Source organism: Loxodonta africana, chromosome 1 (assembly GCF_030014295.1).
Source record: "Loxodonta africana isolate mLoxAfr1 chromosome 1, mLoxAfr1.hap2, whole genome shotgun sequence".
Lineage (NCBI taxonomy): Eukaryota > Metazoa > Chordata > Mammalia > Proboscidea > Elephantidae > Loxodonta > Loxodonta africana.
This window is the reverse complement of record NC_087342.1, coordinates 198,024,085-198,050,654: the sequence shown is the minus strand read 5'-3', so window position 1 is coordinate 198,050,654 and position 26,570 is coordinate 198,024,085. Positions and strand designations below refer to the sequence as shown.

Sequence of the window (26,570 nt, the reverse complement as noted above, 5' to 3'; positions counted from 1 at the left end):
AGAGCTGCCCATCCTCACGTGGGTACTCACTAATACCACTAACAAAACAGAGCAGGTTCAAGAGAGTTCCATTATTAAATGGAAATGATATATTCAAGACTAAGACTGGCCAGGACCCCAGGGAGTCAGTTGGCTCCACAAAAAGTAGCTGCCTTACTGGAAGGGACTGAATGACCTGCAGGGGATGCTCCTGTCCCTCCTCTGGCTAAGTGGGGGTCCCAGTTCAACGACTTTCCAGCTGATGGCATGGCCTGAGTCACAGATGGATCTGCAAAACTCAAAGCTGACAGAGTCCATTGGGCTGCTGCAACCATCGTCCAAGAATGGCCACCTTCTCACTGGACAAGGATGTTCTGTCCAATGGGCTGAAATCCACACAGTGGGGATGGCTGTATAGGCCACTCCAGCAGCAACTTCCTGTTACATCCTTACAGTCTCATGGACCATTACAAACAATCCGGCCATATAGTCCAGTGACTGGTAGACTAATGACTGCACTATAAAGGGCTTTCCTGTGTGAGGACAAGGACTGTGGCAGCAGCTTGCAAGCTAAGAAGGAGACATTTTCGTAACTCATGTTAACACATATGGCAAAGAACCATTTGGAATGGAACACAAATGGAATTCTCATGTTGGCCAAGCTTATGCCCAGCAAGTTACCACAACTGCTTGCTGAGTCCGTCACCAGACAGGACATGCAAGCCCATCCTACACGCAAAAATGGGCCAATTTTCAAGGACTTGCTCTAGAGGAAAGGGAAGCCAGAACCACTGTACAGTCTGTGACGCAAGCCCATGTTATTCAATGTGAAGATTCAGCAACATCAGCCGAAGAATCAGCCCTGCATGTGTATGGCAGATTGACCATATTGGACCTCTAGTTCCTAGCCATAGATTTCAGTGGTGCCTCAATGCCACGGACACACATTCCAGCTATGGAATAGCTAGCTCTGTGCATCATGTGGATGCCGGGACCACCAACACAGCATTGAAAAAATACCTCTGTCATACATTCGGATACCCGACAGGACCTCAATCTGATCAAAGCAAGGCTTCAAACAGGTTTGCTTCAGTTTGAATCCCTGTTGTGAATTTGCATTTCCACCCCAGATATACTGAATCAGAGTCTATAGTTTAACAAGATTCCCAGGTGATTCTCACGTATAATAAATTTTGAGAACCAGTGCTGTATTTGTGGTTCTCAGAATTGGTGCCTAACCAGCAGCATTAGTATTCCCTAATAATTTGTCAGAAATGCAAATTCTCAGCAGGAGTTCAAACTAGAATGAACCAGTTCGAAGCCCGAGATCAAAGGACCTGATTTACAGCACAAGCAACCCAGCAATGGATATGCTTTCATGACATAAGATGGGCCTTCCATACCCATCATCCTTAGGAAAATGGAATGCTGGAATGAATGACTCAAGGAACAACAACGCAAAAGCAGCCAAGGACAACTCACCAGGTACTACTCCCACCCCTGCCTCACAAAGGCCCTGTGGGCATTAAACACTGCACTCCAGTAGAAGGGAAACATGGGCTGCAGTGCATTTGGGCAATATGTACTGAGCTTGGAGAGGGTGGAAGACCAGGTAGTCGCCTGATTAGGTTACACCTGCTAAGTCCCAATCTTAGTATACTCAACCCACCACACACATACACACACACACACACAGGAGCACACTCCCCAGGGATGGTTTGTGGTCCATGCTGCAGTGGCACCACCAACAGGGCCTCCTGATTCAAATCTGAAGGCAATGTTACTTTCAGGTACCAATCTCCTGCTGGCCCCAAAGGAAGGGGGGAGCACAAAATACTGAGGCACTATGGTTCCTCTGGTCATGCCCAGAACACCAACCCCTTGGTACAGGTAACGTCATAGACTGTCAAATTTGTTCAGCATGTGATTTCTCTCCCCAGTTGCATGATGATGGTCAGAGGGTTCAGGTCAAGCAACAGGGGCAATGGATCCCCACAGAAGTTGTTGCCTCGGGACTCAGACACATAGCCTGGATGGCTATACCCGAGCAAACCTATCCTCAAGTCACAGATTGCTAGAGTTACCAATCAGACCAACTGCTGGCTATGTCAACATTTGAGCTGAGACAGCAAGCTATCTATGAATATCATTTCAGCCAGTTTTCAATATGGTGGACAATGCCAACCAACTGGACAATGGCTATTGCTCTCCAGAATCACATAATACTGGACATTCTGATGGTACAGTTTAGGGTTGCATGTGCCATGTTGGGAGAAAAACACTGTTTTTTCCCTTTGGCCTAGTTAGTTGGCTTGGATTAAGCAATGACTGAGGTCACCAATTGTGATCTCTCCTTCAAACAGGCTTGATCACCCTGCTGGGGATAGTCCTACTAGTAACCCTCATTAAATGCCGCCTAAAGATGGCATAGTGGTTAAGAGCTGTGGCTGCTAACCAAAAGGTGGGCAATTCAAATCTACCAGGTGCTCCTTGAAAACTCTATGGGGCACTCCTACTCTGTCCTACAGGGTCGCTGTGAGTCAGAATCAACTTGATGGCAATTTTTTTTTTTTTTTTTTTTTGGTAAAGATATTAAGAAAATGGTGCACAGACATAACACCCATCAGAGTAGTGCACAGTGCCACAGAACGCAGCTCAATATCCAAAATGGATGATGGGCATACCAAGACTTATGATCGTTTTGTTTTGTTTTTTGGTATCCCAGTGGGAGTTGGGGGATGGACTACTAGAGGATGATCTGCCACAGCCCCTGTGCTTCCCATTTAGGCCACCTCATCAGAGACCTCAGGTCCAGAACATTCGTGATAATGAAGTTTGGGAACCCAGTTTCTCTTTCTCTCCCAGTTTTTTCTCCTTATCAAGGAAGGCTCGTTGCCTATTTTGGTTACATATCTGCTCACACACCAGCACCATATGGCAACTGGCCAACACCGTTTCTGTATGTGTTCCTTGCAGGGAGGGAAAAGAGTCCCTCACCTGTGGCACAGAAGGAGAGTGTGCAGAACACCCGCCCTGGATTAGCTGCGGGAAGCAACTCATGGCCATGGGGCACTGGTGCCTGCCTGTTAAGCTGACCTTGCTGTCTCTTCTCTATGTAAGCAAAGCATTGTCCCATGCACTGCTTATGTGTGATTCTGTCTTTTGCTGGCACCTCAGACTGTGGTGAAACAATAAGAAAAACAATTTGTGCATATATTTTAAGTATCTTCTGAAACATATATATAATATTATATATATGCTAAAGGTGGTACAAATGGTTAAGCTCTCAACTACTACCCAAAAGGTTGGCAGTTCTAACCTACCCAGAGGCACCTTGGAAGACAGGCCTGGAAATCTGCTTCCGAAAAGTCACAGTCTTGAAAACCCTATGAAGCAGCTCTACTCTGCACCCATGGGGTTGCCATAAGCCGAAATCCACTCGACAACAACAACAATATTCAAATATGTGCACACTTCAGTAAGTGACTTCATCAAAGACAGGTCAATGTCAAAGGGAAAAAAAAAGAGTTTGACCTTTGTCACATCTAATGCAAGTTTCCTACTTGGATAATAAATTACTACTTTATTAAAAAAAGATTCTCTTTGGGTTGGGTTAATCACTCTACTAGAGAGGTCAAGATAATGGAAATAGGTACATTCCCCAAGAACCAACTGAAACGGTCAATGCCATCTATTCTAGTCCTGGCTTAGCTACTAAAAACAGTAGCATCTTACATCTGGATAAATGTTGAAAGCTGTGATAATCAACAAATCACTTTACTTCTCTATGTTTTTGTTTCCTCAGAAAATGAGAATACTGTAAAATTACAATACAAATTCCTAGGGAGAAGTGGATGGACAAAGTAACCTAATATTTGAAATGGAATACTAAGGATACAGTTACCTCCACAAACTTCTTAAACTTTCTTAATGAGTAAAGATAAGACACAGACATGCTAACAACATCCTGAATTGGAAGGCCACACACAACCAGCAATTGGAGTGTGACTCCTTTATTGTTAACAATTTCCTTCCCATAACTCCTTGAAACCAAATCAATTCATACACGTAATATCTCAAGAACTCACACCTTCTTGGAACTGACAAAACAAAACGATCACAAGTCTTGGTATGCCCATCGTCCATTTTGGATATTGAGCTGCGTTCTGTGGCACTCACTGGGCACTACTCTGGTGGGTGTTATGTCTGTGCACCATTTTCTTAATATCTTTACCCCCCCCCCAAAAAAAAATTGCCCACAAGGTAGAATCCATTCTCATAACAATTATAAAAATATTTACATTTAGTTTATGACTGTATATCTTTTAACATTTTTATGCCTTTATTACTATAAAAATCTTAGAAGAGCATCTTTTTTCTCACTGGTTTTTGGTTCCTTTCACGAAAAGTCTCACCCCTAACTCACTGTGCCTCCACGGTTCAGTTCGAAGCTGGAAATTCATTCCCTGCTCTACGATAGAGTTGGCGCCAATTTAAAGAGGTCAGTTCCAAACCTAGAATAAAATCCTAAAAGGAACACAATGGCGGCTCGGTCTGTAATCCTTATTTTATAAAATCTTAGAAATTTCCCTGGGTTTTGTTTACCACACAAATACCGCTGGAGTTGTACCTTTGCATGAACTCTGTGATAAAGGTTAAAAGATCAGAAAGCGGGAAACAAAAGTGAAACTTAAAAGTGGTTTCGCACCTCTCGTCTCCGGCCGTAACAACGATGCGTTCACTGAAAACTAAAACGCTTCCTTACAAGCAGCAATGATCACACCCCGGGCTGCATTCAGTTTCTCGGTGCTACACCGAGTCCCCCTCAAAGGAAGGGGAAAGGAGGCTCCGAACCGGGGCAGCACACTTCTCTTTTAGGGTCAGGGGCGAGGGGGGTCGGGCTCCACGCTCCAGGAGCGCAGGCGGGAGGTGAGGCCAGACTCTCCCCGAGGCCGAACGCAAAGCTGCACCCACGACTCCGCGGCTCCTCTCGCCCCATCCCGACCCGCTCGGCAGCCCGGTCTCACCCGCTCCGGGGCGCTCCATCGTCGCTGCGCAAGCCGGAGGCGGGTCTTGGCTGGTGGCGGCTGCCCCGCTCCGCGGCCCGGGACCAGGCGCGAGACCGGGACCAGGCGCGAGACCGAGGCCGGGGCGGAGCCGGGGGCCGGCGGGCGGTGCGCGGGGGCGGAGCGGGGGGAGGAGGCCGCAGCGGGCGGCTGGGGCTCGAGTCGCGGCGACCAGGCCTGCGGAGGCGCCGAGCGCCCAGAGTGGCAGTCCCCGCCGCGGCAAGAGCTGCAGGAGCTGCATAGTCTAGGAGGCTGAGTTCCCCCTTTGCGCCTGGGCCGAACCGGAAGGGGCCGACTCGAATCGCCGGCGGCGCCGGGATTCGGGCGTGCGGCACCAGGTGTCCCCGGGGTGGGCGCGCAGCCCGCGAGCACGGCGCCGCGGAGAGCACAGGGCTCCTCTCGGCTGTACAGAGGCGAGCCCGCCTTCCCTCCCGAGCCAGGGCTGCTTCCTGCGGCCTTTGGCAGCCCTCAGTTATTTCCTGTGGCGCGGCCTTTCCCGTCCCACGCTCTGAGGGGTGAGATTGAGACTTCACTGAAAGCATTCCCTGGCCTGCTGTCTCCTGAGGATCCCTTTGTTTAGTTTTGCAAAGAGCTTTGAAAACAGAGTGCCGCTTACAAAATATTTGGGAAGAGCAAGCTGTACAAGAACGAGACTTTCCTTGTACATCTGTATTATGAAATATTTCGCTTACTTGACATTTTTTAAAAAGCAAGTTGTGGAAACGGCTATGTAGATTTTTAGAAATAGTTTTATGCCTAGAAATTAAATGGAAACCAACCAACTACTGGTTTTTGCAGATGTAAAGCACTGAGTTAAGTAAAACGGGAAAAAAACAATTTAGTTAGTTAAAAAACTTTGAACCTTGGAATAGAATTGTATTTGGAGCCCTGGTGGTGCAGTGGTTAAGAGCTATGGCTGCTAACCAAAAGGCTGGCAGTTCGAATCCACCAGCCGCTCCCTGGAAACCCTATGGGACAGTTCTACTCTGTCCTATAGGACCTACTCTGTCCTATAAGGCAAGAGAGTTTGGCTTAGTTTAAGTGCAAAGAACCCATGCCACAAGAAAATTAGGTGCATCTCTTAAATTAATCTAGTCCCCTTTGCAATTAACAGTTAAACTGAATGCATCCTAAAATGGGGATGTAAGCAAAGAATACAATAGTTGACATAAAGTCCATACACTAAAATCATTAACTACTCTGTTTTTCAAAGAATCCTGGCAAATTGAGTTTCCGCACACATAGCAATTATGGACTAATAGAGAGGTACAACAGTTTCCCGTAACATGTATTTATGAATATAGAGTTTTACCCAACACCTGTCACCTGGAGGAACATTAAAATTACCGAAGTCTTGAAAAAGAGGCTCTTCACAGAGCTTTGAAAAACGGCTAGAGCAGAAGCACAAGATGACCATTGGACATCTTATTATACCAAAAAGTAAAGACAAACAGGGATTATCAAAAACACTGGAGCTGACTTCAAATGCCTCTCTTTGATCAAGTAGACAATTTGAACATGAAAAAAGAATATCTAATTATTGCAACATATTGAATACATAAAGTCCCTGAGTCCATAGTGATACTCATAAAAAGAGAAATAAACTAATGGGCCACCATAACCAAAAAAACCAAACCCATTGCCATCAAGTCAATTCTGACTCATGACCCTATAGGACAGAGTAAAGCTGGTGGATTTGAACTGCCAACCTTTTGGTTAACAGCTGTAGCATTTAACCACTACACCACCAGGGTTCCCAATAGGCCAGCATAGGAAGTGACTATTACACCAACTCCTTAGTCTCCTTACTTAGAATTGGAAATTAAAGGAAATTAAGCATTTACCCAGCATTTTTAAGAAATGCATTAGTTGGAGAGGGAAAGCTAGTTTTTACAGAATGTCAGATGATATATATAGAAGACATGGAATAATTAGAAAATTACCATTTTGTTACCTTCAAATGATGATTCCTGCAAAGATCATCAGTGTATGCTAAAGTCATTATGTGAAAGGTTAATGGTGATCAAGATGTTCATAAGTTGCCAAAATATTACCCCACAAAGTACTTGTTAATTACAGAGAGGAGAATATATCTTTACAAAGGATAAATAAATCTGGTTGTCACCCACCGCCTTAAACAAGTGAACAAAATTAGCATCAATAAAAGTGGGATAATCTGTGCCTCATATAAAGAATATAGCATCACCTACAAAGTGCTTAACTGCTAACACCAAAGGTCGGCAGTTTGAATCCACCAGCAGCTCCTTGGAAACCCTATGCGGCAGTTCTACTCTGTCTTTTAGGGCGGCTATGAGTCAGGATCGACTGGATGGCAACTTTTTTTTTTTTAATGAAGTATTCTAAGGAGCCCTGGTGGCGAAGTGGTAAGCCCTCCGCTGTTAACCGAAAGGTCAGCTGTTCATGGCTCTGTGGTGGAAAATCTGCTTCTGTAAAGATTACAGCTTAGGAAACCCTATGGGGCAGTTCCATTCTACAGGGCCGCTATGAGCTGGAATCAACTCAATGGCACACAACAACAACGTAAAGTATTCTTGCCAAAATTGCTTAATCTGAAGCTGATCAAGCCTTTGGAGCCCTGGTTGCACAGCAGTTAAGAGCTTGGCAGCTCCTTGGAAATGGTATGGGCAGTTCTGCCCTATCCTATAGGGTTGCTATGAGTGGGAATCGACTTGACAGCAATAGGTTTGATTTTTTTTATTTGGATCAAGGCTTTAACGTAATTTCCAGCTTACCAGAAATATGGGAGCTAGAGGAAAATGTGAAATAACATCATGAGAAAACACTCAAACAAATCCAGAATATGAGACATTCTACAGGATAACTGGCCTGGACTTCCCAAAAAGTCAATGTTATGGGGGAATAAAAGTGGCAAACTAGAATAAAAAGAGACAACGTAATGCATAAATCTTGATTGTATCCTGATTTAAAAAAAAAAAAACTCATGGCAACCTTATGTATAACAGAGCAAAATGTTGCCCGTCCTGTGCCATCTTCATAATCGTTGCTATGTTTGAGTCCACTGTTGTAGCTATCGTGTCAGTCCATCTCATTGAGTGTCCCTCATTTTTGATGACGCTCCACTTTACCAATTGTAATATCCTTTTCTGGTGATTGATCTTTCCTAATGACGTGTCCAAAGTAAATGAACCTAAGTCACAGCATCCTTTTTTCTAAGGAGCATTCTAGTTGTATTTCTTCTAAGACTGAATTGAGGTTCAAGCAAGAGTCGCCACATATAGAAGGTTCCCAAAGCCAATGACACACACTGAATCTATTGGAAAGATGCAGGGGCAAGTACTTGAGGCTACAGATGTGTCATATATTTACCAGTTGCTGTCAAGTCAATTCCAACTCACAGTGATCCCATGTGTGTCACAGTAGAACTGTGCTCCATAGGTTTTTCAATGGTTGATTTTTCTGAAGTAGATCACCAGGCTTTTTTTCTGAATTGCTTCTGAGTAGACAAGAACTTTCAAACTTTCAGTAAACAGCTGAGCATGCAAACTGTTTATATCACCCAGGGACTTCTTCTCATGTATCTAAAACCAAAATCAAACCAGTTGCAGTTGAGTCAATTTCAACTCATTGCCTTTTATCTGTTGTTGCTGCCATCAAGTCAATTCTGACTTATGGCAACCCCATAAGTACAGAGTGGAAATGCTTCGTAGAGGTGGTAACACATTCCAAAGGCTGTGACTTTTCGGAAGCAGATCGGCAGGCCTGTCTTCCCAGGCCTGGGTGAGTTCAAACCACCAAAGTTTTAACTAGTAGTCCAGCGCTTAACCATTTACACCACTCAAGGACTCCTCCTCATATATCTAACTCATTGCCGTCAAATGGATTCTGAGTCATAGCTCCCCTGTTGACGGAATAGAACTGCCCCGTAGGGTTTCCAAGGCTGCCATGTTTTTCTTCTGCGGAGCGGCTGGTAGATTCAAACAGAAGACCTTTCGGTTAGCAGCTGAGAGCTAATCACTGTACCACCAGGACTCCTTCTCACATATCTTGCTGTTAGGTGCTGTGAAGTCAGTTCTAACGCATAGTGATCTAGTACCTCATAATTATTATGTACCTCTTTCACTTCCATCTCTTTTAACATGCGTCTATTTTTAACATGCACGTGCTCTACTTACTAATTGTTTTCTATATGTATCACATCTTAGTTCATTCATTCCATTTATTTTCTTCTATAGCAGAACTGAGTATCTTCAAACAATACAACAAATGCATGTCACAAATCTAACAATTCTCTGGCTGGTTAATCTGCTGCTGTTTTACCAAACCTTTGTAAATCACCTGCACTTTAACTTGGCGTTAGAAAACCTCCAGAGAGTTTGGCCTTAACTCCTGGGTCTAATTTATTCCTGTTAATAGTAAATAGCTCCATTTCTGACTGTTTTCAAGGTAACAATAAAAGGAAAGAAGTTATTTATCTGTCTAGTTTTTCCTCTCAGTTCTAAGATCTGTACTTTTCCCACCCACTTAACTCCTTATTAAAACTCCCAATTTGGAATGTTCCTTTTTATTCCATTGTGCTTTTCATAATTCCTTTTAAAAAAAATAAAGAAAGATAAAATTAATAGAACTCCAGAAGTAGGATCCCGAAGTAGGATCCTTCTGGCTACCTGTTTATTTGAAAAATCTCAGCCCTGGGCCCATCATTAGGTTCAACAAAAGCCCTTACTCACCTTTCCTTCCCGGAGTTTTTGTAACCAGCTACAGTGGACATCCACAAAAGGCACTGCCTTCCTCTTCTGGCCCGTAACCCACACTACATATATTAAAGGTAGAGTGATCAACTGTCCTGGTTTTCCCAGGATTGCCTGATTTTAGCACTGATAGGGGCATTATGAGTCAGAATCAACTCAATGGCCATGGGTTTGGTTTTTGGTTTTTTTCAGTCCCATGTCCTGGGAAACCCCTCGGTCTCAGGCAAACAGGGTTTGTCATCCTAATACAAGTCAAGAGAAACAAGATGAGGTGTCAAAAGGGGAAAGATTTCTGTAGACTGAAAGAGCAAGGGGAAGCTTGGAAGAGAAACTAATATCTGAGACCAGGGCTGTGCAAGTAGATGCACAGGACAGTGGGTATACCAGCTTGACTGGTTCAGGTGCCAGGGGAATGGGAGATAAGGCTAGAGAATGAGGTTGGAACCAGATTCTGAAAAACCAGTTACTATCTTGTCAATTCTGACTCATGGCAACCCCATGCGTGTCAACAGTAGAACTGCTCTCCATAGGGTTTTCAATGCCTGATTTTTTTGGAAGCAGATCACCAGGCCTTTCTTTCAAGGCATTTCTGGTGGACTCAAATCCAAAATCTTACAGTTAGCAGCTGAACACATTAAGCATTTGCACTACCCAGGGGACTCCAGCCAGATTATACCAAAAAAAAAAAATCCCAAACCTGTTTCCATCTAGTCAATTCTCACTCATAGCAACCCTGTATACAACAGAATGAAACACTGCCCGGTCCTATGACATCTTCACAATGGTTATTATGCTTGAGCCCATGGGTGCAGCCACTGTGTCAATACATCTTGTTGAGGGTCTACCTCTTTTTAGCCGACCCTCTACCAAGCATGATGTTGTTCTCTTCATATATAGTTCGGCTCCGTGGATTATTTGCTCAGCATACAGAGAATACCAGAAAGATGTTTTACCTGTGTTTTATTGACTATGCAAGGGCATTTGATTGTGTGGATCATAACAAATTATGGATAACATCACAGAGAATGGGAATTCTGAAACACTTATTTGTGCTCATGAGGAATCTATACATGGATCAAGATAGTGCACGGTTTAAAGTCAAGAAAGGTGTGCATCAGGGTTGTATCCTTTCACCATACCTATTCAGTTTGTATGCTGAGCAAATAATCCAAGAAGCTGAACTACATAAAAAAGGATGGGGCTTCAGGATTGGAGGAAGACTCATTAACAACCTGCATTATGCAAATGACAAAACCTTGCTTGCTGAAAGTGAAGAGGACTTGAAACACTGACGAAGTTGCAAGACCACAGCCTTCAGTATGGATTACACCTCAACATAAAGAAAACAAAAATCCTCACAACTGGACCAATAAGCAATATCATGATAAACGGAGATGAGATTGAAGTGGTCAAGGATTTCATTTTACTTGGATCCACAATCAACAGCCATGGAAGCAGAAGGCAAGAAATCAAAAGATGCGTATATAGAAGATACCTTTAAAGTGTTGAAAAGCAAGGATGTCACCTTGACCCAAGCCATAATGTTTTCAATGGCCTCATATGCATGGGAAGACTGGACAAGCAATAAGGAAAACCGAAGAATTGACACTTTTGAATTGTGGTGTTGGCAAAGAATATTGAATATACCATGGACTGCCAAAAGAGTGCACAAATCTGTCTTGGAAGAAGTACAACCAGAATGCTCCTTGGAAGCAAGGATGACAAGGCTACATCTCACATACTTTGGACATGTTGTTAGGAGGGATCAGTCCTTGGAGAAGGACATCATGCTTGGTAAAGAAAAGGGTCAGCAAAAATGAGGAAGACCCTCAACAAGATGGATTGACACAGTGACTGCAACAATGGGTTCAAGTATAGCAACAATTGTGAAGATGGCGCAGGACCAGGCAGCATTTCGTTCTGTTGTACATAGGATCCCTATGAGTTGGAACAGACTCAATAGCACCTAACAACAACATACTCCTGCAGCTGTTTTTGAATGATCTTCAGCAAAATTTTACTTGCATGTAATATTAATGATATTGTTCAATAACTTCCGCATTCGGTTGGATCACCTTTCTTGGGAATAGGCATAAATATGGATCTCTTCCAGTCGGTTGGCCAGGTAATTGTCTTCCAAGTTTCTTGGCATAGACGAGCGAGCACTTCCAGCACTGCATCCATTTGTTGAAACATCTCGATTGGTTTTCTGTCAGTTTCTAGAGCTTTGTTTTTTGCCAGTACCTTCAGTGCAGCTTGGACTTCTTCCTTTAGTACCATTGATTCCTGATCATATGCTACCTCTTGAAATGGTTGAACGTAAACCAATTCTTTTTGGTATAGTGACCCTGTGTATTCCTTCCAACTTCTTTTGATGCTTCCTGAGTCGTTCAACATTTTGCTCATAGAATCCTTCAATATTGCAACTTGAGGCTTGAATTTTTTCTTCAGTTTTTTCAGCTTGGGAAATGCTGAACGTGCTCTTCTCTTTTGGGTTTCTTGCTCCAGTTATTTGCACATGTCATTATAATACTTTACTTTGTCTTCTCGAGCTGCCCTTTGAAATCTTCTGTTCAGCATTTTTGCTTCATCATTTCTTCCTTTCACCTTAGCTACTCGACATTCAAGAGCAAGGCTCAGAGTCTCTTCTGACATCCATTTTGGTCTTTTCTTTCTTTCCTGTCTTTTTAATGACCTCTTGCTTTCTTCATGTATGATGTCCTTGATGTCATTCCACAACTCAGCTGTTCTTCAGTCATTAGTATTCAATGCATCAAATCTATACTTGAAATGTCTCTAAATTCAGCTGGAATGTATTTAAGATCATACTTTAGCTCTAGTGGACTTGTTCTAATTTTCTTCAGTTTCATCTTGAATTTGTAATTGATGGTCTCTTCCTAAGTTGGCCCCTGGCCTTATTCTGAGTGATGATACTGAGCTTTTCCATTGTCTCTTTCCACAGAGGTAGTCGATTTGATTCCTATGTATTCCATGTGGCGAGGTCTACATGTACAGTCAGAGATTATGTTGGTGGAAAATGTATTTGCAATGAAGTCCTTGGTATTGCAAAATTCAATCATGCGATTTCCGGCATCGTTTCTGTCATCAAGCCATATTTTCCAACTACCAATCCTCCTCCTTTGTCTCCAACTTTCGCATTCCAGTCACCAGTAATTATCAATGCATCCTGATTAGATGTTCAATCAATTTCAGATTGCAAAAGTTGGTAAAAATCTTCAATTTCTTCTTCGGCATCAGTGGTTGGTGTGTAAATTGGAGTAATAGTTGTTTTAACTGGTCTTCTTTGTAGGCATGTGAATATTATCTTATCACTGACAGCACCGTACTTCAGGATAGATCTTGAAATGTTCTTTGTGATGATGAACGCAATGCCATTCCTCTTCAAATTGTCATTCCTGGCGTAGTAAACCATATGTTTGTCTGATTCAAAATGGCCAATACCAGTCTATTTCAGCTCACTGATGCCTAGAATATAGGTATTTACCTGTTCCATTTCATTTTTGATGAATTCCAATTCATAATTCATACATTCCATATTCCAATTATTAATGGATGTTTGCAGCTGTTCCTTCTCATTTTGAGTCATGCCACATCAGCAAATGAAGGTCCCGAAAGCTCGACTCCAACCACATCATTAAGGCTGACTCTACTTTGAAGAGGCAACTCTTCTCCAGTTGTCTTTTGAGTGCCTTCCAACCTGAGAGGCTCATCTTCTGGCACTATCTCAGACAATGTTCCACTGCTTATTCATAAGGCTTTCACTGGCTAATACTTTTCAGAAGTAGACCACAGGGCCCTTCTACTTACACTGTCTTAGCCTGGAAGCTCAGCTGAAACCTGTCTGCCATGAGTGACATTGCTGGTATTTGAACATAGGTGGCATAGCTTCCACCATCACAATGAACTGACAGACACATGGGGGTACCCTGTTATAGAAGGTCCTAAATCCCAGGCTAAGAAATTTGGACATTATCACATAAGATTTGGGATTTGTTAAAGAACTCTGACCTTAGAACTGACAAGGATGAAGGATGATTTTAGAAAGATACATCTTTTGGATTGGGGCAGAATTTATTGAAGAGGGCAGAGAAAGTCCCAAATCCAGTTAGTTCACTGTGGTACTATAGTAATCCAAATTTGAGGGACAGAGACCTGAATTAAGGTGTTGAGCTAGAAGTAGAAAAAAATGATAGATTTAAGAGGTTGCAAAATAAAAATTGGCAAAATTTAGGAGTTGGCAATGCAGAGAAAGAGAAGAATAGGTTGACTGGCACCAATAAATAAGAAGTAGACTTAATTGGATGTTCCCAGAGGAATCCATTGCAAAGAGGATAAGTGAGAGGATGGAGAGAGAGGGGATTTGAATGAGTAAGATGTCAAAAAGTGTGTGCTGGGTAATGGGACCCTTCCCCTGACCTCTCAGACATCTTCAGTAATGTCAATTAAATTCAGTAGTCAGGTGTGAGTGATTTGATTAGGGAAACCAAGGAAAGAGCTAAGGAACAGAGAACACACAGGACTCCTGAGGCTGGAGACTGAGAATGTTCTGTGATTTTAAACCATTGAGAATTTGCAGAAATCTTAAGGAAAGTGTTGGACTTCCACATGCCATAAGAATTTAAGTCAGTTTTATTGAGATCTTGACAGACAGGTTAAATGCAGATGGAAAGGAGCCAATAAAGGAGAAAAATTGATTGAGTACTGTGGGGATGTGAAGTCAGAACAAGATGAAGTCACGGATCTTAGATAAGAAAGATGCCAGCTAGGATGGATGGATTCTGATAAGTATTTGGACAGAGCCATGGTTACAGGAGTTTTTTTCTAAAGATGTCAATTTTCTTGGTGAAAATAGGTGGTAAAGTCATTTGCTGGGAAGACAAGACAACACTGAGGGAGGAATCTTGAAGATTTAGAAGTTATAAGTGTACAAGTGGTCACTGAAATTATGAGCTCAAACCAGGTCACCCAAGGAGAGTATATGGAGTTAGAAAATTAAAGGGCTTTTGATGGAATACTTTCACCATCTTTGTGTTAACAACCTGAGTCAGTTGCTAAATTATTACATACTTATTACATTTCTTATTTTCTGTTTAAGAATAAAAAATAATCACTGTAAGAACATTTTCAGGAAGAATATTGATTCTTTTTCTTCAGCTAAACAAAAAGGGATCATTTATTTATTCAGTAGATGTTGTTGTTAGGTACGGTCAAGTTGGTTCCAACACATAGCAGCCAGAATGAAACACTGCCCAGTACTGCACCTTCCTCACAATTGTTGCTATGTTTGAGCCCATTGTTGCAGACTCTTTTTTGCTGACCCTCTTCTTTACCAAGCATGATGTCCTTCTCCTCTTCACATAGTTCAGGTCCACAGATTATTTGCTCAGTACACAGATTGAATAAGTATGGTGAAAAGATACAACCCTGTTGCACACCGTTTGTGACTTTAAACCATGCAGTATCCCCTTGTTCTGTGTGAACAACTGCCTCGTGGTCTATGTACAGGTTCTACAAGAACACATGTAAGTGTTCTGGAATTCTCATTCTTCACAATGTAATCCAAAAATTTTTATTATCCACACGATCGAATACTTTTGCATAGTCAATAAAACACAGTAAACATCTTTCTGGTATTCTCTGATTGCAGCCAAAATCCATCTGACATCAGCAATGATATCCATTGTTCCACATTCTCTTCTGAATCCAGCTTGAATTTCTGGCCGCTCCGTGTCAATGTACTACTGCTGCAGCCACTTTTGAATGATCTTCAGCAAAATTTTACTTGCATGTGATATTAATGATATTGTTCAATAATTTCCACATTCTTTTGGATCACCATTTTTTGGAATGAGCATAAATATGAATCTCTTCCAGTCAGTCGGCCAGGTAGTTGTCTTCCAAATTTCTTGACATAGTCAAGTGAGCACTTCTAGCACTACCTCTGTTTGTTAAAACATCTCAACTGGTATTCCATCAATTCCTGAAGCCTTGTTTTTTGCCAATGCCTTTAATGCAGCTTGGACTTCTTCCTTCAGTACCATTGGTTCTTGATCACGTGCTACCTCCAGAAATGGTTGAATGTTGACCAGTTCTTTTTAGTACAGTGACTGTGTATGCCTTCCATCTTCCTTTGATGTTCAATATTTTGTCCATAGAATCCTTCAATTAATTTTGCAATTTAATTTTTTTTTTTTTTCAGTTCTTTCAGCGTGAGAAATGCCAAGAGTGTTCTTCCCTTTTGGTTTCCTGACTCCAGGTCCTTGCACATTTCATTATAATACTTCACTTTGTCTTCTTGAGCTGCCTTTTGAAATTTTCTGTTCAGCTTTTTTACTTCATTATTTCTTCAGTTTGTTTTAGCTACTCCATATGTTCAAGGGTAACTTTCAGAGCCTCTTCAGACATCCGTTTTGGTCTTTTCTTTCTTTCCTGTCTTTTTAATGACCTTTTGCTTTCTTCATGTATGATGTCCTTGATGTCATTCCACAGCTCATCTGGTCTTCAGCCATTAGTGTTCAGTGCATCAGATCTATTCTTGAGATGGTGTCTAAACTCAGGTGGGATATACTTAAGGTCATACTTTGGCTTCATGGACTTGTTTTAATTTTCTTCAACTTCAACTTGAGCTTGCATATGAGCAATTGGTCTGTTTTACAGTCAGCCACTGGCCTTGTTCTGACTGATGATATTTAGCTTCTCCATCATCTCTTTCCACAGATGTAGTCAATTGATTCCTGTGTATTCCATCTGGTGAGGTACACATTTATAAAAACAAACAAACAAAAAAAAACCCTCACTGCCATCAAATCAATTCTGATTCATAGCAACCCTATATGACAGCAGAATTTCCCCATAGAATTTCTAAGGAGTGACTGGTGGATTCAAACTGCCAACCTTTTGGTTAGCAGCTAAGCTCTTAACCACTGTGCCACCATGGTTTCTCCATGTATATGGTCGCTATTTATGTTGTTGAAGAAATTTGCAATGAATAAAGTGTTTTTCTCGCAAAATTCTATCATTTGCTCTCTGGCATCATTTCTGTCACCAAGGCCATATTTTCTAACTACTGATTTTTCTTTGTTCCCAACTTTCACATTGCAATCATCAATAATTATCAATGCATCTTAAGTGTATGTTTGATCAGTTTCAGACTGCAGCAAAAAAAAAAAACAATCCAAACCTGTTGCCATTGGGTCGATTCTGACTCACTGCGACCCTATAGGACAGAATAGAGCTTCCCCATAGGGTTTCCAAGGAGTGGCTGGTGGATTTGAACTGCCAACCTTTTGGTTAGCAGCCAAGCTGTTAAACACTACACCACCAGGGTAGAAGTTGGTAAAAATCGTCAATTTCTTCATCTTTGGCATGAGTGGTTGGTGTGTAAATTTGAATTATAGTCATATTAACTGGTCCTCTTTGTAGGCATATGGATATTATTCTATCACTGACAGTGTTGTACTTCAGGATACATCTTTTGAAATGTTCTTTTCAATGATGAATGTGAAGCTGTTCCTCTTCGATTTGTCATTACTTGATAATAGACCATGTTATTGCCTGGTTCAAAATGACCAGTACCAGTCCATCTCAACTACTAATGCCTAGGATATCGATATTTATGGATTCCATTCCATTTTTGACGACTTCCAATTTTCCTAGATTCATACTTCGTTCATTCACATTCAGATTTTTAATGGATGTTTGCAGCTGTTTCTTCTCATTTTGAGTTGTGCCACATGAGCAAATGAAGGTCCCAAAAGCTCTACGCCATTCACATCATTAAGGTTGAATCTACTTTGAGGAGGCAGCTCTCCCTCAGTAGTATTTTGAGTGACTTCCAACATGAGGGGCCCACCTTCTGGCACAATATCAGACGATGATCCACTGCTATCATAAGGTTTTTATTGGCTAGTTTTTTCAGAAGCACACTGCCAAGTCCTTCTTAGTCTGTCTTAGTCTGGAAGCTCCACTGAATCCTGTCCACTATGCATGACCCTGCTGGTATTTGAAATACCAGCGGCATAGCTTCCAGAACCACAGCAACATACAAGGCACCACAGTGCAACAAACTGACAGCCGAGTGGTGATATTATTAGGTATGGGCTCGTTATTGAATATAATACAAAAATGTGGTATTGTTATTCAGGATATACAATACTCTCACATTTTTTGTTTTGAGATAACGTTTTTTTTATGCACCAAAGTAGTTAGTGCTCCGACCATATCTCGAGCAAATGCCAGATTGAAGGATTAGGTTAAGTAGCTCTAATTAGGCTTCCTGAATGTGATCAGTTCTGAGGCTTAGCTTCTCATTTGATAGTTTTCTGACTCATAAGTATTCCTAGCTGGAAACTGTATGTTTTCTTGGCTATTTTTGGTATCAAATATACCACACACCTTATATAATGAACTTTTCAGTAGACAGTCTTACATCAATGATTTTTGTTGCTGTCGTGGTGGATATTCTGTAGTAAAATTTTCTGAATCCTAAAATGATAGAATGAACTGTATTAAATTCCACACTCTGGGTCATTAGAGCTGTATGTTACTATTTGCTGATTTCATTGTCTCCCTAATGTCCTAAAAAGACAATGATACAGCTTATATTTAAACTCCTCATTGTCCATTTTAAATTTGCATTATAATTTTTAAGGAGATATTAACATAGATTATATTAATAGGATAGTAATATCTGGTTCAGAAGATTTCACATCTTTCCAAATTTAATCATCTCATTCTTCCTTTGAGGAGCCCTGGTGGTGCAATAGTTAAGTGCCCAGGTGCTAAGAGAAGGGTCAGCAGTTGGAACCCACCAACTGCTCAGAGGGAGAAAAGCATTTGGTGGTCAGCTTCCAATCTGCTTTCCACCACACACAATAACAACATTACTCCTTTGGCATGAGTATTCCTCTTTTAGTTGTGGAATTGATATTGAAAACAGACATCATACAAGACTCCACCGACAACATTAATCTTATTTACTTCCCAATAAGATTATTGTTAACAATTATGAGGTTATTTTTGAGCAATGTAACTGGTATATTACATTCCCCAAAACCATACTTGTAGCCATGCTTAACCACTGCACCACCAGCACTCTTGTACACAACATTGCGAATATAAAAATACAAATACTCTTGTATTTGAGTTATAAGAAGATACAAGAAATAAAAAAAAAAAAATAGAAAGTTTAAGAGCACTAAAGAGAAATAGAATCAGAGTTGGAGGGACCTTGAGTCTCTTTTCTCTTACACAGTAAAAGATTTCTTTACAGGTAGCCATCTATTTAAATACATCCAACTTCTGACAGCTTGTTGTCTATATATGGCTTTGTTTCATTTCAAAGAATATCTTCATCTACTGATCTAGTTATGTAACGAAAGAAAGACAAAATAATTACAGCCAAGAAAACTACAAAGGTCCCTTCACCATAAGGCCCTTTGACCTCTTTCAATCATTATCACTTTACAGTGACATACTAACACTTTACAGACATAATTTCTATATATAAATAAGAATATATTGACATGTTTGATGCCAATTTTTATATTTAATGTTTTTCAAATAGATATTTTTATATGACATATTTGGCATTTTGTTTTATTAATATAGTATCATTTCTTTAATCAGCCCTCAAATCTCGATATTTTGGCTCTGTTTGGCTTCCTAGTATGATGCACTTCTACATATCATTGTACAAATAGGGATTATTTTCTTCCTTTTATATTATTTTCTTGGGACAGTTAAGGGAAATGTTTAGTTTTATGACTTTTATGTTTTTTAATCATTATATCAGATTGCTCGGGAGGTAGAGGTGGGGGATAGCATAGAAGGCGTCTGCTTCCCAAAAGCCCTCGCTACATCGAGTTTATCTTTATTCACTTGGTACTTTCTAATTGCTTACAGTTGCATTTCTTAAATTATCAGCAATGCTGAAAATTTTCTAGTGGTCAAATATTTATCAAGTGCCTAAAGTATTGCCAAAAATTCCCTAGATCTTATAAAGAGATATTATTGCCCAAAAGCAGCATGTTGTTATTAGGTGCCATTGAGCAGATTTTGACTCATGGCAACATCATGTGACAGAAAAGAAATGCCTCATAGGCTTTTCTAGGCTGCAATCTTTATGGGAGCAGATCGCCAGGTCTCTCTCGAGGAACTGCTGGGTAGGTTCAAACCACCAACCTTTTGGGTAGCACCTAGTGCTTAACAGCTGTGCTGCCAGGGCTCCTGATAGCTAGCATAGTGGCATGATTAAGAACTATGGACTCTGAGAGCCAGATTTCTGTCTGTGATAAGCTTTTGAGACAGATCTTCCATATGATGATAATTTCCTACTAAGTTAAGTATAAATTCTTTAGCTATGAATCTGAGGTGTGCCATAATCCAGTTAATCTCTGATGTCTTTCAAATACCACTGGCAAACCAGTAACTAGCTGTTCCATAAGCATCCTGGAAGATTTTCCACAGCTATATCCTAGTGTTTTGTGTAGGATGTTCACTTCACCTGAAGTGTCCTCTTCTTGATTACTTGTACAAATAATTTTAGTTCTTTCTTTGATGTCCTTCTCATGTCCCCTTCATCCAATCTTTCCAACAAATGATAATATTCTTTACTCAAAAACCACTCTGGCTTCTCTGTTATTTGTTTATCCCCTCTAGTTTACTTGCCTTATTTCAGATTGATGGCGTCCTCCTGCAACCACACTATTCCATTTTTTCCCCTCTACTAATATGGAAGTTATATTCGCTATGCTGATTTCTTAAAAGCGGTTATCCTAAAGAGTTAAAATGTATACTTACTAAAACATAAATTTAATATCTTTACCCTCTTCCCAAATAACACAAAGACCTTAAAAGGTTTTAACTTTGATCAAATGCCTCAATTATGTATGATTGTTGTCTGATAATCTGTCATTTCTCTGATTTTTTTTTTTTAATCATCTCTTTGTATTTGGAGCATTGTATTTTACTTTGATGAATCAAAGTATGAATTTGTTTTATTTATCCTGCTTGGAAACACTGGGCTTCCTGAATCTGAGAATTGATATTGTTTAACAATTCAGGAAAATAATCAGCCATTATCCCTCTTAATATTGTCTCTTTTCCACTTTTCTTTTCCTTTCTTTCTTCAAATTCTAATTGAATTATATTATAAATTGAGGAGGAGCCAACATGTGCTATAGACAGAAGCACCACACTGTCCCTCCACAGTAAAGACCCAAAAACTAAGTAAAACAGAGACAAACATCAATCCTGGACCCCTAAGCATCAAATGAAGAGATAAAGAGCTCAACCAAGCATGGAATGGAATAAGAAATGGTCACAGAACATAGAGCAAAGAGAGATACAGACTGAAGGTCCCCTATCAGATAACGTGGCATGGATATACCATCTTGGACTGCTCAGCCACCAAGATCAGCAGACGGGGAGTATGGGAAGGCAGTTTCACAGAGCTCCCAGCAGGTGACAGAGCACCCGGTAACCAGTGATACATACTTTCCCACCCCATACCCTTGTTCCACCTGCTCAGCCTCTGCCTCTTCCTGGTTGCTCAGCCAGGGAGGCTCCAGCTCCACACCCCTGGGATTCACCCCACCCTTACCAGCCAGCTCCTTCAGTACCATTTTTTAGTTGCTGTTATTATTATTTTTTTTTTCCCAGCTTCTTTTCTTTTCTTCTCTTTCTTTCACCTTTTTCCCTTCCTTTCTCTTGAACGCCTGGCTCCAAATGCCATCTCTGCTCCTTCTTGACAGGCTGTGAAGTGCTGCTCAGCTGGGGAACCACTTTCCCAGTCCACACCACCACAACAGTGGGATCCTTGGGGACTTTTGTTTTTGTTTTTCTTCGTTTCTAGGTTTCTCATCTCTCTCTACTTTCCTTCTTTTCCTGTCTCCTGAATACCTGGTGCTGTGTTCCACCTCTGCTCCTTCTAGACAGGCTGTGCATTGCTGTGCGGCTGGGAAGCCACTTCCCTGGTCCACGCCACCACACCAGTGGGCTCCCTCGGGGCATTTTTTTTTTTTCTTTCTCTCTCCTTTTCTTTTTTCAATTTCTTATCTCCCTCTACCTTCCTTCTTAACATTCTCCCATCTCCAGTCCTTCTTGTTGGGTTGTGCAGTGCCACTCACCTGGAGACCATTTCCGGTGGGCTCCTTTGGAGCATTTTTCTTTTCTTCTTTTTTTTTTCTTGGTTTCTTGTCTTCTTTCTATCTTCCTTCCTTACTCTTCTCCTGAATACCTGGTGCTGTATGCCATCTCCACTCCTTCTGGATGGGCTTCAGAGCACCGCTCAGCTGGGGACCCACTTCTGGTGGGCTCCATTAAGGCATTTTTTCCTTTCTTTCTTCTCTTTTCCTCAGTTTCTTATCTCTCTCTACTTCTTTCCTTTCCTACCTCCCAACTATCGGGCATCCTTTTTTTTGGGGGGGGCTCCTTTTCTCTGCCTGCATTCCTTCCATTCCTTACTCCCGACCACCTAGCCATGCCTGCCTTTCTTTCTCCATTTTTTTAAAACCTAGTTTCTTACCGCTTTCGCCCTTCCTTATTTTCCTTTCTTCCGCCCACCTACCTGCATGTGCTGCATCTGTCCCTTCTTGATGGGCTGAGCCTCATGGCCTGGCTAGAAAGCCAGTGGTACATAGCTTCCCTGGGTCTGTGCCACTCCAATGGTATACTCCCTCAGCATTTTTTTTTTTTTTGGCTCCTATTTCTGTCTCCTCTTTCTCTTCTTTCCCACAGTCACTTAGCTCTGCACATCACAACCTCCCCCTCCCTTCTGCTTATCTGCATCATGTGCTGAGCATTGCATCCCCAAGCAGCACAAGTGTGGTCTACTGGAACCTGCCCTGCACTGACCCCCAGCCTGCCCTGTTGGCCCCAGTAAGTGCCACAAATGACCCAGCCCAGCCCCTCCCATTTGCTGGAACTACCCTTCCACACCATAGCTGAGCAACTGGAACTGCCCATTGGACAAAGTGGTAAGAAGTATTGTGCCTACGGATGAGAAAACATCAAAGAATGCCCGGCCCACCTGCTCAGACATAACCAAATAAAATTAAAAAAACAGGATGAATCAAACAAATCTATAATCAATAAATAAAGAAAATAACTACTGAATGTTCTGCAGACAATATCAAAACACGTAAAAAATGGGAAGGATAGTTCCAGTAGGCATCCAAAATAAAACACCAGGTGACCTTCTAGTAGAAAAAAAGGCACTGGAATTACCAGATAGGGAATTCAAATCTCTAATAGTCAGACCTATCCAAGAGAGAAAGAAAAAAATCAGAGAAAAATAAGGAAAAAAATATACAATGCAATGAAAAAGACAGAAAAAACAAAGGAAGAATTCAGGAAAATAATACAGGAACAAAATGTAAAAATAAATTCACAACTAGAAATCATATAAAAACAGCAATTAGAAATCCAAAAGGTAAACAATAAGTTTTCAGAAATGGACAGTGTGTAGAAGGTCTAAGCAGTAGGTTTGAAACAATGGTAGACAGGATCAGCAAAACTGAAGACAAATACTTGGATACCACATTGAAGAATTGCTGACAGAAAAATTCCCTAATATCATGAAAGATGAAAATCTGACCATCCAAGAAGCTCAACGAACCCCATATTGGATAGACTACAAAAAGAAAATCACCAAGGCTTATCATAATCACACTTGCTAAAACCAAAAATGGAGAAAGAATCCTGAGAGCAGCTTGAAAAAAACAAAAAGTCACATACGGAGGGGAAACAATAAGACTAAACTCTGATTACTCAGAGGAAACCATGCAGGCAAGAAAGCAATGGAATGACATATATGAAAACGTCAAGAAAAAATTGCCAACCAAGAATAATATAGTTTGCAAAACTCTCACTCAAATATAATGGTCAAATTAGGACATTTCCAGATAAATGAAATTAAGGGAATATGTAAAAACCAAACCAAACTTACAAGAGTTATTAAAGGAAGTACTTCAGTTAGAGAACAAACATCAGATGACAGCCTGAATCTAGGACACAAGACACATCTTCCAGATACCAACCGAGGTCATAAACTCTCAAGGATTAATCAAAACTAGAAGATTTACAACAGGGAACCAGAGAGGTTAATCTGTAAACAACAACAACTTCAGAACAATAAAAGAGGGAATAAATGGTGTAGGTATACAAATTTCAAATGGAGAGGGAGGCAAGACAATACCAAATAAAAAACTGGTTCCAACTTAGGAAGATAAGGGTAAATTTCAAGGTAACCACAAAGAAAGTTAACAAACCTACTGATCAAAGTAAAGAAGAAAAACATAAAGTTGCAGTAAACACTAAATCTACAAAAACAAAAGAAATGAAAAAAAATCCACAAACAAAATGAATTCAGCAAAGAAGAGTAAGAGAAACAAAGAAAACGTCAGCACCACAAAAAAGCACTACAAAACGACAGCAATAAACTCACGCCTATCAATAATTATACTGAACATAAATGGCCTAAATGCACCCACAAAGAGACAGAGAGTGACAGAATGGATTAAAAAAACAGGATCCATCAATATGCTGTCTACAAAAGACACACCTTAGAAACAAGGACATAAATTTATTAAAAATCAAAGGATGAAAAAAATATATCAAGCAAACAGCTACCAAAAAAGAGCAAGAGTGGCAATACTAATATCAGATAAAATAGACATTAAAACAAAACCCACCATAAAAGACAAAGAAGGACATTGTATGATGATTAAAAGAACAATTGTTCATGAAGACATAAGTATAATAAATATCTACGTACCCAATGACAGGGCTCCGAAATGCATAAAACAACTTCTAACAGCGCTGAAAAGAGAAACTGACAGTTCCAAAATAATAGTAGGAGATGTCAACACACCACTCTCAGTAAAGGACAGAATCTCTAGAAAGAAACTCATCAAAGATACAGAAGATCTAAAGGCCACAATCAGCCAGCTTGATCTCATAGACATATAAAGAACACTCCACCCAACAGCAGCAAATTACACATTCTTTTCTAGTGCACAAGGAACGTTCTCCAGAATAGATCATATCTTAGGCCACAAAACAACCCTCGACAAAATCCAAAACACTGAGATAATACACAGTGTCTTCTCTTATCACAACACCATCAAAGTAGAAATTAATAACAGGAAAAACAAGGGAAAAAATCAAATACATGGAAACTGAAAAACTCCCTGCTTAAAAACCACTGGGTAATAGAACAAATGAAAGATGGAATCCAAAAATTCCTAGAATCAAATAAGAATGAAAACACATCATACCAAAGCCACTGGGACACAGCAAAGGCAGTGCTCAGAGGTCAATTTATAGCAATAGAAGCACACATCCAAAAAAAGAGAAAGGGTCAAAACCAAACGTTAGCTACACAACTTGAACCAATTGAAAGAGAACAGCAAAAGAAGCCACAGCCACCAGAAGAAAGGAAATAATAAAGACCAGAACAGAAACAAATGAAATAGAGAATAGAAAAACTACAGAAAGAATCAACAAAACCAAAAGTTGGTTCTTTGAAAGGATCAACAAAATCGACAAACCACTAGCCAAACTGACAAAAGAAAAACACAAAAGGACACAAATAACCCAAATAAGAAATGAAATGGGGGACATTACAACAGACTCAACTGAAATAAAAAGGATCATAACAGAGTATTATGAAAAACTATACTCCAACAAATTTGAAAACCTAGAGGAAATGGACAAATTTCTAGAAACACACTACCTACACAAACCAACAAAAACTGCTGTTGAAAATTTGAATAGGCCCGTAACAACAGATTGAAAAGTTAATGAAGAAAAACTCCCAACAAAAAAAGCCCTGTCCTAGATGGCTTCACTGGAGAATTCTACCAAACGTTCTACTCAAACTATTTCAGAACATAGAAAACCAAAGATGCTTCTGAATTCATTTTATGAAGCCGGCATAACCCTGATATGAAAACCAGGCAAAGACAGGACAAAAAAAGAAAATAATAGCAATATCTCTCATGAATATAAATGCAAAAATTCTAGCCAAGAGAATTCATCATCATACCAAAAAAAAATAATACACCATGACCAAGTGGGATTCATACCAAGTGCCAGGATAGTTCAACATTAGAAAATAAATCAATGTAATCCACCACAAAAATAAAATAAAATAAGATAAAATAATCACATGATCACCTCAATCAATGCAGAAAAGGCATTCAACAAAGTCCAACACCCATTCCTGATTTAAAAAATCCAAATAAAATATGTACAGAAGGGAATTTTCTCAACATAATAAAAGCCATCTACTCAAAACCAATAGCCAACATCATTCCAAATGGAGAGAAGCTGAAAACATTCTCCTTGAGAACAGTAACAAGACAAGGATGCCCTTTGTCATGGCTCCTATTTAACATTGTGCTAGAAGTCCTAGCTAGAGCAATAAGGCAAGATAAAGAAATAAAAGGCATCCATATTAGTAATGAAGAAGTAAATACGTCCCTATTTGTGGATGACATGTTACTGTACATAGAAAACCCAAAAGACTTCATAAGAAAACTACTGGAACTAATAGAAAGATTCAGCAGAGCGGTAGGATACAAGATAAACATACAAAAATCAGTTGGATTCCTACACACCAATAAAGAGAACAGTGAAAGGAAATCAGGAAAAGAATATCATTTATAATAGCCCCTAAAAAAATAAAATACTTAGGAATAAATCTAACCACGGATATAAAATATCCATACAGAGAAAACTACTAAACACTACTGCAAGAAGCCAAAAAACA

General features: G+C 40.4%; 1 protein-coding gene across 9 annotated transcripts in view; it reads right to left on the bottom strand.

Annotated features, from left to right (window-relative positions):
• AKAP7 (A-kinase anchoring protein 7) overlaps positions 1–5,118 on the bottom strand; it is a 154,310-nt gene extending 149,192 nt beyond the window's left edge. For 8 of the 9 annotated variants that reach the window (XR_010322906.1, XR_010322907.1, XR_002787577.2 and 5 more), the window contains exon 1: positions 5,007–5,118. Coding sequence is in view for 5 of the 9 variants with exons in the window: in XM_064290886.1 (XP_064146956.1) it covers positions 5,007–5,025 (19 nt within the window). In the remaining 4 variants the exon portion in view is untranslated. Of the gene's footprint in view, positions 1–4,687; positions 4,982–5,006 lie in introns of those variants that run through there. The other variant, XM_064290877.1, reaches the window with a different exon arrangement.
• Between the last annotated feature and the right edge of the window lie 21,452 nt (positions 5,119–26,570).